Source organism: Corticium candelabrum, chromosome 21 (assembly GCF_963422355.1).
Source record: "Corticium candelabrum chromosome 21, ooCorCand1.1, whole genome shotgun sequence".
In the NCBI taxonomy this organism is placed as follows: Eukaryota; Metazoa; Porifera; class Homoscleromorpha; order Homosclerophorida; family Plakinidae; genus Corticium; species Corticium candelabrum.
Window position 1 is genome coordinate 1,949,052 of NC_085105.1, and position 12,500 is coordinate 1,961,551.

General features: G+C 40.7%; 1 protein-coding gene across 1 annotated transcript in view; it reads left to right on the forward strand.

Annotated features, from left to right (window-relative positions):
• The window catches only part of LOC134196816 (phosphatidylinositol 4-kinase alpha-like), a 45,317-nt gene that overhangs the window by 841 nt on the left and 31,976 nt on the right, over positions 1-12,500 (forward strand). Inside the window, exons 3-11 of the mRNA XM_062666037.1 lie at positions 1,133-1,226; positions 1,836-1,921; positions 1,991-2,063; positions 3,179-3,354; positions 6,420-6,485; positions 6,547-6,637; positions 6,925-7,116; positions 11,044-11,185; positions 12,276-12,452. Of these exons, the coding sequence (XP_062522021.1) occupies positions 1,133-1,226; positions 1,836-1,921; positions 1,991-2,063; positions 3,179-3,354; positions 6,420-6,485; positions 6,547-6,637; positions 6,925-7,116; positions 11,044-11,185; positions 12,276-12,452 (1,097 nt within the window). The remainder of the gene's footprint in view (positions 1-1,132; positions 1,227-1,835; positions 1,922-1,990; positions 2,064-3,178; positions 3,355-6,419; positions 6,486-6,546; positions 6,638-6,924; positions 7,117-11,043; positions 11,186-12,275; positions 12,453-12,500) is intronic.

Here is a 12,500-nt window from a genome sequence, read left to right on the forward strand (position 1 = left end):
CATGAATTGTAATTATGTGAATTACCGATTACTATTTGTCTGTCTGTTTGTCTCTCTGTCTGTCTGTCTGTCTGTCTGTTTGTCTGTCTGTGTGTCTGTTTAGCTATCTGTTTGTCTGTGTGTCTGTTTGTCTGTCTAGATAGTATCTAATGGTTCATTGTTAGTTTCTGTGCCACATCTGTATGTGATGGCAGGGGCCACAGATATGCTCATGCATTTATGGAAGAGTAAAACACTGTCTGTCTGTTTATCTGTCTGTCTGTTTATCTGTCTGTCTGTCTGTTTAGCTATCTGTTTGTCTGTCTGCCCGCCTTTTTGTTTGTCTGTCTATCTGTTTGTCTGTTTGTCTGTCTGTCTGTCAATTTCATTTATTGAAACACAAACTCTACGTTACATTTCTAACACTAAATACAAGCAATCTACTGAGTTTAGCTTTAGTCTAGTGCAAACTACTTTGGTAGTCTCTATTGTGTATTCTCATCTTCTTCTCCAGGGAAGACACGTGTCAGCTTGTGGAGGATGACTCTAGCGTTGCATCGTTGTATCGTCTGTCTGTTTGTCTGTCTGTTTGTCTGTCTGTCTGTTTGTCTGTCTGTCTGTCTGTCTGTTTGTCTGTCTGTCTTCTGTCTGTCTGTGTGTCTGTCTGTTTGTTTAGCTATCTGTTTGTCTGTCTATCTGTTTGTCTGTCTGTCTGTCTGTCTGTCTATCCGTCTGTCTGTCTGTCTGTCCGTCTGTTTGTCTGTCTGTCTGTTTGTCTGTCTGTTTGTTTGTCTGTCTGTCTGTCTGTTTGTTTGTCTGTCTGTCTGTCTTCTGTCTGTCTGTCTTCTGTCTGTCTGTGTGTCTGTCTGTTTATCTGTCTCTGTCTAGATTCATGCAAACATATACATTAATTTAATAAGTTTAATTGACAGCAATTTTGTATTATGTGTGTGTGATTGTGATTGTCACTACTCAACACACATAACATACTTTTGAAATTCGATATATTCTCTGTATCATGCATCCAGTGCATGTAGTGCTGGGTGTGTATGATATTTCATGCATTCTTTACTAGAACTAGATGTTTTGAACAACTTCAACTGTAGGATATCTTGTGATTGTGTTGGACCTTTAAAGCCTCTTTTTGATGCAGCATAAGGAGAAGTTGGTTCCATATTTGCTTGATTTTCTAAAGTCTTTGCCGTCAGCTCGTTGGGTGCATTTATGCAGCAATTCTGCTAAGTCTGGTAAAGTTGTTGGTTTTGTAGTGACGGCAATTGTGTGTTTGTTTGCTTGTGGTTGGACTGTTTTTTTTATTAGTATGCTTATCTTTTTGTTTGTAGGTGTTTCTTTGTCTATCTTAGTTTGTCTGTTTGTCTGTGTGTTGTTCTTTGAAGTTTCATTTGCCATTTGTCCTTCTCTCTGTTTGTTCATCCGTTTAGTCTGTCTGTCCAGCTGTCTGTTTGTCCATTCTTTTTTGTCCATCAATCCTTCAGTCTGTTTCTTTGTCCATCCGTCTCTTTCTCCATCTGTCTGTCTGTTTGTCTCTCTGTCTGTCTGTCTGTCTGTCTGTCTGTCTGTCTATCTGTCTGTCTGTCTGTCTCTCTGTCTGTCTGTCTGTTTGTCTGTCAATACTGTTTGTCTTGTCTGTCTGTCTTGTCTGTCTGTCTGTCTGTCTCTCTGTCTCTCTGTCTTCTTTCTCGTCTGTCTGTCTGTTTATCTCTGTTTGTTGGTGTGTTTGTGTTTTTGTTTTTGTTGCCTATTTGTCTATGTGCTTATCTGTCATTGTAGTATTAATTGTTAGTGTCTCTGTCATGTGTTTGCATTACTAATCAAAGGCACACATTGCCATACAGGCCATTCTGATATTCAACACTTTGTCTTCCACTTGATCATCATGCTCTTACAATTAGCAACTCAGGATGTCTCAACACAAAACCAGGTTACTAGTACAATACAATGATTACTAGTAAATATCAACAATAATATAATTTCTATTGTTTGCAATCAGATTCTCGTCTCCATTCTGAAGTTGCTCCAATCTCTTACAGAGATGGTCACAAACGAGACGTCTGTGACCAGAGGTTGTGCATCAGTGTCTTCTAATAATAATAAAATATTAAATAATGAAAATTGCTAATAACAACTTTAGCTATGAGCCATAAGAAACAGTACTTTGTAAAAGTCACGTGACTTATACCCCATTCACACGAGCACAGCTCCAAACTGAGCCGAACTGAGCCAAACCAGCCTGGGCTAATGAAGCGAGCCAGCCCTTGTTCACACGACGTTCTGACAAAGTGAGCCAGCCGATTTTTAGTAGGCGTAACTCTTGGTGCGCACGCTAGATACAGACATCGTCTTGGAGCAAGCTGTCCGTGCGTACTTCTCGCTGGCACTAGAACAGTCTGTGGAAATCGAGGAGAAGTACCGAGCATAGATGTCGACATCGTCTTTGTTTTGACAGGCACTACACAACCGAACCGAACCAAACCGTGCTGGCATGGCAACTTGAGGTGGGCCAACTCAGCACAGTTCGGTTCGGTTCGGCCGGCATTCACACGACGAACTGAAACCGAGCCAAACCGTGCCGTACCGTGCTGGCGCAGTTACAAATGCTCGTGTGAATGGGATATTACTGTACTCAAACATACGAGTTGACTGACTTCCGGTCTGTGGACTATGTCTATGTGTGGTGGACTGTCTGTCACACTCAGGAATGTGCCACTCCCTTAGTACCATTCAATCACTGAGCAGCATTTGTGATTTGTCATAGTCATACCTAGCAACCAGTTGATATTAACACGGTGCCACGCCCTTAGTGCCATCCAATCACTGAGCAGTATTTGTGATTTGTCATAGTCATACCTGGCAACCAGTTGATATTAACACGGTGCCACGCCCTTAGTGCCATCCAATCACTGAGCAGTATTTGTGATTTGCTATAGTCATACCTGGCAACCAGTTGATATTAACACGGTGCCACGCCCTTAGTGCCATCCAATCATTGAGCAGTATTTGTGATTTGCTATAGTCATACCTGGCAACTAGTTGATATTAACTTGGTGTCACGCCCATAGCACCATCCAATCACTGAGCAGTATTTGTGATTTTCATAGTCATACTTGGCAACCAGTTGATATTACACACAGTGCCTCAATATTGTTAATTTTGTGGTTATTTTTGTTTTGTTGTGTAGTGTTTCATGTCCTCATGCCATCACTGCTTGGTGTTTGTGAAGCCATCGGCGTCAGCGGCAACAAAGACCAGTTTTTGAGTGTTCTGTCAGACGTTGGTGCATCAATTGAGTCAAGAAACGACACCCAGAGTTGTCTGAAATGGCAGTCAGTTGTGGTTGAGTCGATTTTTGAAGAGGTGTAGTTAGGTGTTGTGGTTATTTATGTATGAAGTGTGTCAGACTGTCTGTCTTGTTTGTTTGTGTTTTGTTTGTTTGTCAAATGTGTTGTTGTGTGGTTGTGTGTATGTTTGTGTGTTTACTCAGTTTGTTTTGTCTGTTTGTTCGTTGGTCTGTTGTGTTTCTATTTGTTGTTATTATTTTGTTGCTGTGTCTGTCTGTTTATTTGTCTATCTGTCTGTCTGTCTGTCTGTCTGTCTGTCTGTCTGAACTGCCACCTAATCATGGTGATTTAGATAGATTATTTGATTTTGACGTTCAAAGTCAAGTCCATTAGTTAATGACTTTGTTGTTTGCAAGGACTGATTTGTATTTTAAAAATCCCAGCATATGTACAAGTAGAATCTGTATGGGAATAATGATCTGTCTGTCTGTCTGTCTGTCTGTCTGCTTGTCTGTCTGTCTGTCTGTCTGTCTGTCTGTCTGTCTGTCTGTCTATGCATATATTTTTCATATTTGAATTAGGGTACAATAGCAAATGGCTAACTACGTTTGTCCTATGACAATAAAAGCAAGATAAAACAACTAACAACTAAATACAATATATCTTTAACTACTAATTGGTTAAAAGGGATCATGTGATCCATTTTCTATAAAACAGCTATGAGTCTGGGCACTTGGCCTGTCCCAACATAGGCTTGAGTGTCCAGCCGGTCATCCCCCCCCCCCCCCCCCCCCGCGGCGGAGAAAGACCGGCTGGAGACATTCACCACTCAAACAAACTGCCAACTCTCTATCCTCCAATCAGAGTGCCGTTCAATGTTTGTGCATCCTCGATAGGGATGCACATCTCTATTGGCTCTTTGCTAATGTAATTTCGTTCTGACGCAAGTGCGTGTAGTCTTGACACGTGCCATCCAAGTCTACAAACAACAGGTCGACTCTTTCCAGCTCTTCTTGTTGTCTGTTTCTTGTTCTAAGAGCGCTGGACTCAAAGTTTACCACAGAAGACAACCAAAGGTCGACCGCAATGTATGCAAATCATAGCTCTGCACGTCGCCCTGCGTTGAGTGCAAATACCATGCTTTGTAGATGGTCTACTCGTTCAATGCATGCAACGTACGACACCCTAAGCTACTAGAAGTTGTTTTGCATGCGCTGCCTATTCCTCCAAGTACGAAACGGAAGTTAGAGGAGAAGACAACATGCAGGTGTAGCTCACACGCTAACGAAATGTGATATCAGACAGTAAAAGCAATTGACTACTCAGTTACAAAGCCATTAGTAGAGAGCCAATAGCGATGGGCATTGCTATCAGCAGTTATTGTGAATACACGTGCATGCACAAACACTAGCCAAACGTGTAAAATCCTGATTGGAGGATAGAGAGGCAGCGGTTTCCTTTGAGTGGCGAATGTCTCCAGCCGGTCTTTCTCCGCCGCGGGGGGAGATGACCGGCTGGACACTCAAGCCTAGTCCCAACAAGGCAGTACTGATTTTCTTCAGAAGTACATTGGCATTGCAACGTTGCAATTGAATAGCAATTCTTTGACGTCAATAGTCTTTAAACTCTGCCCTGTTTGATTTTCCAAAGTCATCCTTTGATCGTTTTGACAAGTCATCTAAATAGGTCTCTGCCTTCTTGCCCCATCTTCCAAAATGTTTCAAAACTAGTGGAACCACTCTCACAGACAACCCACCAGGATGTTTTTCTTTCTCATAGCGAGCCAACTTCCTGTCTTCCCTTCTAGCAGCGGCTGCTCCCTCCATAGTGGCTGACGTTGGAAATATGTCCGAACTCCATGGATGAGCAAGTGCTATATCTAACTCTACGTTGGAACCGATACCAGTATCAAAAACAACAATGTTTGGGCAGCTGTCAGATGTAGCATGTCTATCTTTTGGCTCATTCTTGTGTTGAATTTTGAGATCGTTTAGACACTCTGACCACACAGACATGATCGAGTCATGTGACCACATGTGAACATCTGTCTGTCTGTCTGTCTGATGAACATGGTTATCATGTATTGACCTGCAAATTTGGCAGTGGCCCAGTATGGCAACACAATACAATCGTGTCAACTTGGGCTAAATGTTTAGACGAGTTAAATATTCCTCATCAAGTTGAGCCAAGAAATAGGTATACTGACTCTGAGAACAGGCTGGATATAACAACATATGATCCCACTGGACACTTGACAAAAGACCTGGACATTTCACTTGCTCATCCACATTCTTGTGACACGTACAATCAGCTGCCAAATATCAGGTTATGCAGCTGAGTTGAGAGAAAAACGCAAAATGACAAAATATGGTCAACAGCAGTCTATAGCAGGATCTGATACAACATGTATTCCACTGGTTTTTGAACACTTTGGCTTTTGAGGCCCTATGGCTGAAGACTATCTCGATAAGATCTCCAAAATTTCAAAAGATGCAAATGGAAAAAGCAACGAAACAGACCTTAGAGATAGATGGAGAAAGCAACTGTCTGTAGTTGTACAGTCTTGCAACTCTCGTGTGATTTTTAAAGAGTAATCAAAGTTGTCTAAGGGCAATTTTGATAACTTTCTGTATGATAAAGATGTTCAACATTTTGTTCATTGACTATTATTGTTATGCATACGTACAGTTAGCGATTGTTATTAGTAGAGTAAGAGTTCAAATATAATAATCTGTCTCTCTGTCTGTCTGTCTGTCTGTCTATTTGTCTGTCTATTTGTTTGTGTGTTTGTCTGTCTGTCAGTTTGATCTAAGAAATCACTAGTGCAAGAAAACTAATGTGGGAAGACCTGAGTGCCGAGAGTCATGGGCTTCTCAGGTTCACCACATAGTTCGCACAATTTCTTTAAGATCACTTGTGCATTGCACGTTTGTAACTGGATGGAAAAGCATTTTCTCCAATAGTCCAAAATTCTGTCTGTCTGTCTGTCTGTCTGTCTGTTTGTGTGTCTGTCTGTTTGTCTGTCTATCTGTTTGTGGTTTGTTTGTTTGTCTGTCTGTCTGTCTGTCTGTCTGTCTGTCTATCTATCTGTCTGTGTGGTGGTCTTGGTTCTTATATTTCTCTTTGTATTTCCTTTGTTAGGTGCAGTCTCTTACTCAAGCAAGCTTGTTGGAAAGACTGGATGGTCTTCTGGAAGAAAACATTGTAGTGGGTTTTAGTTGTTTGCATGCTAGCAGCTGTTCTTTGTTGAGTTTTGGATGTTTGATAGACAAATGCTGGTCACGTGTCTTACGCTAGCAGCAGTGATTTGACTGTGAGTGTGCTGCGTATGCTGAACGCTGTGATCCAGTCTCATGACGGTGCGTGTTGTTGTTGTTCTTGTGTGTGTGTGTGTGTGTGTGTGTGTGTGTGTGTGTGTGTGCGCGCGCGCGCATGCACGTGTGTGTGTGTGTGTGTGTGTGTGTGTGTGTGTATGTGTGTATGTGTCTGTCTGCCTGTCTGTCTGTTTGTTTATGTGTTTGTTTGTCTGTCTGTCTGTCTCTCTCTCTGTCTCTCTGTCTCTGTGTGTGTCTAATTTCAGTTTTCTATTCATTGATCACTTCTGTCTTTATCTTATTCCTATTCTTCATTATTTTTGTCAATCTAGTTCGCACCATACCTTGTGCTGGAGCTATTCAAACTCTTGCTCACAATCATCTCTCTTCATCACGAAGTGAAGTTCACCTTGACAGATCATTCAGTGACACGGACAGAGCAATCTCTCACCAACTAAAACAGAAAGTCCAAATAGTCTGCACTTGCATTGAGATTGAAGTTTGGGCAACAATGAATGAAGCAGGTAGGCAGAAAAACTTTGAAATTTTGCTTACCATACATACTTGATTATTACCCCACTCCCAATTGTTGGTCAGAGTTGAAGGTCAAGTATGGGATGGGGTGTTACTCAAAATTGACGTAAACACAGGCAGATAGACAGACAGACAGACAGACACATTGATACACAGACAGACTGACTAACACAAAGACGTTGTTAGGTTGCTCATGATGTAAACATTTGATTTAAATGACAAACAGATATACATCAGGCAGGCAGACAGACAGACAGACAGACAGACAGATTTGTTTTATTGTCATCAAACGTCACTACTTACATCACTTGCTGCAGTACTAAAAGTTCTACTCTCCTACTGTTCTTCGTTTTAATTAATGAATAGAACTATGAATGGCTTTGTCCATCTCTAGCTTGTCTTGTCCATCCAAACAATTCAATGAAAGCCTAGATAGCTTTCTTAAAACAACTCTACTGTTACATTTCTGAATAATCACAGAAAATCTTCTTCTCCAATAGCTTCTAAACGCTGCTTCATTTTTCCTTCCCAGCATGTCTTTGGACTTCTTTGCAAGCTCATTTAAAAATTCCTCTGCTTTGGGTCCCCAACGACCAAAGTGTTCGAACACCAGAGGAGTAACAAAAGGCTTAGAACCATCTGGTAATGATTCTTTGCGATACTTTACTTCCTTCCTTGCCTCTTGTTTTGTTGCTGCATATCCACATGTCGTGGACGCTCCCTTGATGGTATCTTTGCTCCAGGGATGAGCCATAGCAACATCTATCTCTTTTGTTGTTCCTGAGTCTACGTCGTAAAATGTGATGTCTGGTCTATCTTCAGTGTGGATGTATCTGTGTCTTGGCTCAATCTGGTGGCATATGAGCAAATCGCTGAGACACTCGCTCCATCCAGAAACTAGGGTGTTGTGCGTCCAGACAGGACCTCCCCCATACTTACATGTAATCAAGTGATATCCTTCTCTGTCCAGCTCTGCTCCACACTCACATTTTACAAGGAGCTGACTGAATGGCAGACAGACACCCAACCTCAGACAAGACGCTAGACGAAATTCATTCTGCTTTAGTGCGTGCTTGTCTGAAGTGGGGACTGTTTCAAGCCATCCTCCCGCCCCTCGTCCTTGCAAGGATCTCATTCTTCCCGCGTCCTTTTCCTCAACTATTCTATTGGTAAATGTTGCTGCTTCCATGCAGGAAATGTCCGTTGATAAACGATGCTGTAGTTTCCTGGGGTTCTTGATCATCTCCTCTAGAGTGTGATATATAACTTCTTCTTCATCGTCCAAGTTTGACTTGGGAGGAAGATTAGACACTGCTTGATACAAGGTTGACCTTATGGTAGAGGAATCATTCTTAGGGCTGCTTTGATAGAGATTTTCTAAGTCTCGACACATTGATGGAAATCTGTTGGGGAGTTCTTTAAGTGAGTGTGCCCATGCTGCCAAAAATGCAGCAGGAGCTGTACCTCGAATTGACGTGAGCCCGAATCCACCGAATTTAATTTTCAGGGATGCTTGTTTCCACTTGGTGTCGTCCAACCGATCCAATCCTATGATGTCAGTGAAAGTCTTTCTGGTAAGGAGGTCATGGATACCCGCAGCTTCTGATACATCCCTGGGAGATATAGTCCTGGCAAGATGATTCATTTTTGGGACGTGGCAATGTCTGAGTAACAGAAGACTGCACTGAGGATCATCAAGATCTTTTAGCTTAGAGCAAAGTGAACTGCCATCCTGTGCTACCCTTGTACAAGTTGATTGGATGTAACTAGGTGCGCCTATAGGCGTCCCCAACACATGGACTCCTACTCTTGTAATAGGAACTGTTGTAGCGAAGTGCTCTGGCGCATCTGGGTAATACAGCTTGCATTTCTCGTCTCGTATAGTCAGGCCAACATCTTTGAGGGAGCCTTTTACATCATCAAAGACTGAGATGGAAGATTCAGGCAAACCAACAACATATACGTCATCCAAATACGCCAGCATAGTTGTATCTTGATGACGGTCTTGAACTGAGGCAATGATTGGTTGTAAAGCAATTGAGAACAGGACTGGACCAAGAGGGTCACCCTGGTGAACTCCTTCCTCTGATTGTAGTTTCACTATATCTTTCCCCTTGACATAAATCAAGGTACTCGGACTGTCATACATTTGCCTTACGTGATGGTATATTTCAGGAAACACTTTCATGACCTGACTTAGAATACTGTCTCTCGATACTGAATTGAAGGCATTTTTGACATCGGTACAGAGAACAGACAAGCCTGGGTTATTCTTCATAAGGAATGAAAGGTGATGAACTAAAAGCTCAGCCCCACCAGGTGTTGCAATTCCATGTTGAATTGGCTTGAAGTAAGAAGCAAAAGAACTATTCATCTGGCTACAAATAGCCTTAGCAGTAGCTCTTCGAATCACTTCACCAATCGCAATAGGTCTAACATCATCGTTTGCTTTAGGTAAGGCGATGAGACGAGACGCTGTCAGGAGAGGCAAGACTGAATTTGGAACTTTGCCTCCAGCGATTAGAGAACACACTAGATATAGCAGTTCGCAAGTTAAGTCATTCTCCAAAAGAGTATTCAGGTGCTCATAACGCCAGCCAGAAGGCCAGCACCACTTCCTCTTGGTGCTTTCCTGATTGCATTGAAAAATGCCTCCTTTTTCAGAGAAATGGGATTAACTGAATCTGACTCCACTTTTGAGGTTTCCTCTGGTCGATGTGAAGATATCATACGATGTGGATGCTTGGATAGTAACTGTGCCACTGTGTCGTCTGTAGCAGGGGCAAAACCCTGACTAGTTAGAACTCTTGATGCACGTGACAATTCTCCACAATGAACTAGACTTAGTGCAGCTTTCTTCCTCTGATCAACTTCTGTAGAAGGAGTAGAGCGTGATAAGTGACTCTAAATCAGTTCTTGCCAATGAAATTGTAGAAACCGTGTGTAAATTGCCTTGACCTCCCGCGTGCCCACTTTACCGCCACGTGCATGCGGTTGGAGAAGCATCCTGGGAAGAAGTAGGAGAAGTTTCCATCCTCTGTCATTTGCTGGTTCCTCTTCAATCTTTCTCAAAGCAATAGCGCAGCAGTCCTGAAACATCGCGCGTAATGCAGGTGTTACATTCTGCACTGTTCTAAGCGGCGTCCAGTCCAGTATGGCTTCCGTTGTGAAGGAGTCTATCAGGCGCCAAGCGTCACCTTCTCGATCCAAGGAAGACCAACATGATTCAAAGGCCGTTCCAAAAGCAGTGTCCTCAGGTGCCCTTGGCTTCCTTGAGTTTGGAGGTGGCAGAGCCGGGGTGTTGACGTAGTAAGCGTAGCCTGAGACGTTGCGGTTACGCTGGATGACCTACAACACTTGGAAGCATGTTGTTGAAGCTTCAAAAACCACTGTGAGCATCCAGGACATTTGGACAACCCATGTTCTTCAATAAAATCTGTTGGACAATCATCTGAGCAGTGAGAGTCCCTGATATGTGCCAGAATCCGTTTGAGCACGTTTTCTTGTCTACAACGGGTGTATGGGCAACAGATGGTCGACATCCGAACTTTTAAAAATGCCGTCTGACTGCAGAACTGACGAAAACCAAACAAATACTCCAAGAAAACGATTTGTGACCAGGCGGGTTCAAACTCCAGTAACCACCATACCACATCCGGGACAGACAGACAGACAGACAGACGGACATGCAGACAGACGGACGGACTGACAGACTTTTGAAAACACTACAACCTTGCTTGATGGGAATTGCTTGCAGCCTTGAGTGTGCTGCTATTTAGTGATTAATCAAACTGCTTGAGTTAATCTTTGCAGCACTGATGTCAGTACATATGCCATCTTGCTTACCATTGATTTCTTGTATCTGTTGTGTTGTTGTCGAGGTGTTTAACAGTAATTGTTGTCACTCTCTTGTTTAGATGCAGTCGGTTTGCATCATACTCTCTCATCAATACTAAACGCTGTCGGCGGAAAACGTATGGACTACGTGCATGCTCCACTGAGATCTGCTTGCATCCAACAGTTGGCAAAATTAGCAGAGATGTGGCCAGAAGTTGTCGGGTAATAATGTGAATATATAATATATAATATAATAGATATATAATGTAATATATATATATATATATATATATATATATATATAATATATAATATAATAAATGTATAATATAATAAATATATAATATAATAAATATATAATATAATAAATATATAATATAATAAATATATAATATAATAAATATATAATATAATAAATAGATAATATTATAAATATATAATATAATAAATATATAATATAATAAATATATAATATAATAAATATATAATATAACAAATATATAATATAATAAATATATAATATAATAAATATATAATATAATAAATATATAATATAATAAATATATAATATAATAAATGTATAATATAATAAATATATAATATAATAAATATATAATATAACAAATATATAATATAACAAATATATAATATAACAAATATATAATATAATAAATAGATAATATAATAAATGTATAATATAATAAATGTATAATATAATAAATAGATAATATAATAAATATATAAACTGTCAATATAACTGTACACACACATACACACACACACACACGCACACGCACCACACACACACACACACACACACACACACACACACACACACACACACACACAACACACACACGCACACAACACACGCACACAACACACACACACACACACACACACACACACACACACACACACACACACACACACACACACACACACATGCAGTGTACATGTTTTTAAGAAGTAGCACCACAGAGTTGGTAGTTTGTGTTTGCTATGTGCAGTTGGTAGCTCCTCATTTATTGCACTAAATGAGTGCAGTCGTCATCACAAGTATATAATATAATAATAAATATACATACAGTAGATATAATAGTATAAATCCATTGTGATGTGTTAGTAGGATTGTGTCTCAGTCTTTATTATAGATTACGAGAGCTTGAAAACAGTAATTTTGGAATCTTAGTTTATTAATTAATTAAAAAATATTATGAAACAATTGTCATGGCCACAAATTAATTGATATTAATTTTATTTTTATTTTTTCATTGGATGTTATTGTAAATGTTGTCCGTATTTCTTGCAGTGAAGTCATTCAGAGTCTTCAGACATTTCTCATTGCTCCGTCGTTTGTTTTGCGACGTCTAAAGCAGCTGTCTGGCAGCGTTACCGGCGAGAGTGCTAAAGCTGTGGCAGAAAAGAAGTTGATGCTTGATGCAAAATTTGTGCAATTGAGACGAGAAGCAATCGATAGTATCTGTTGGTATGTGATTGGATATGCAGCTAGTGTATTTCGTTTTGTGGTGTTTGA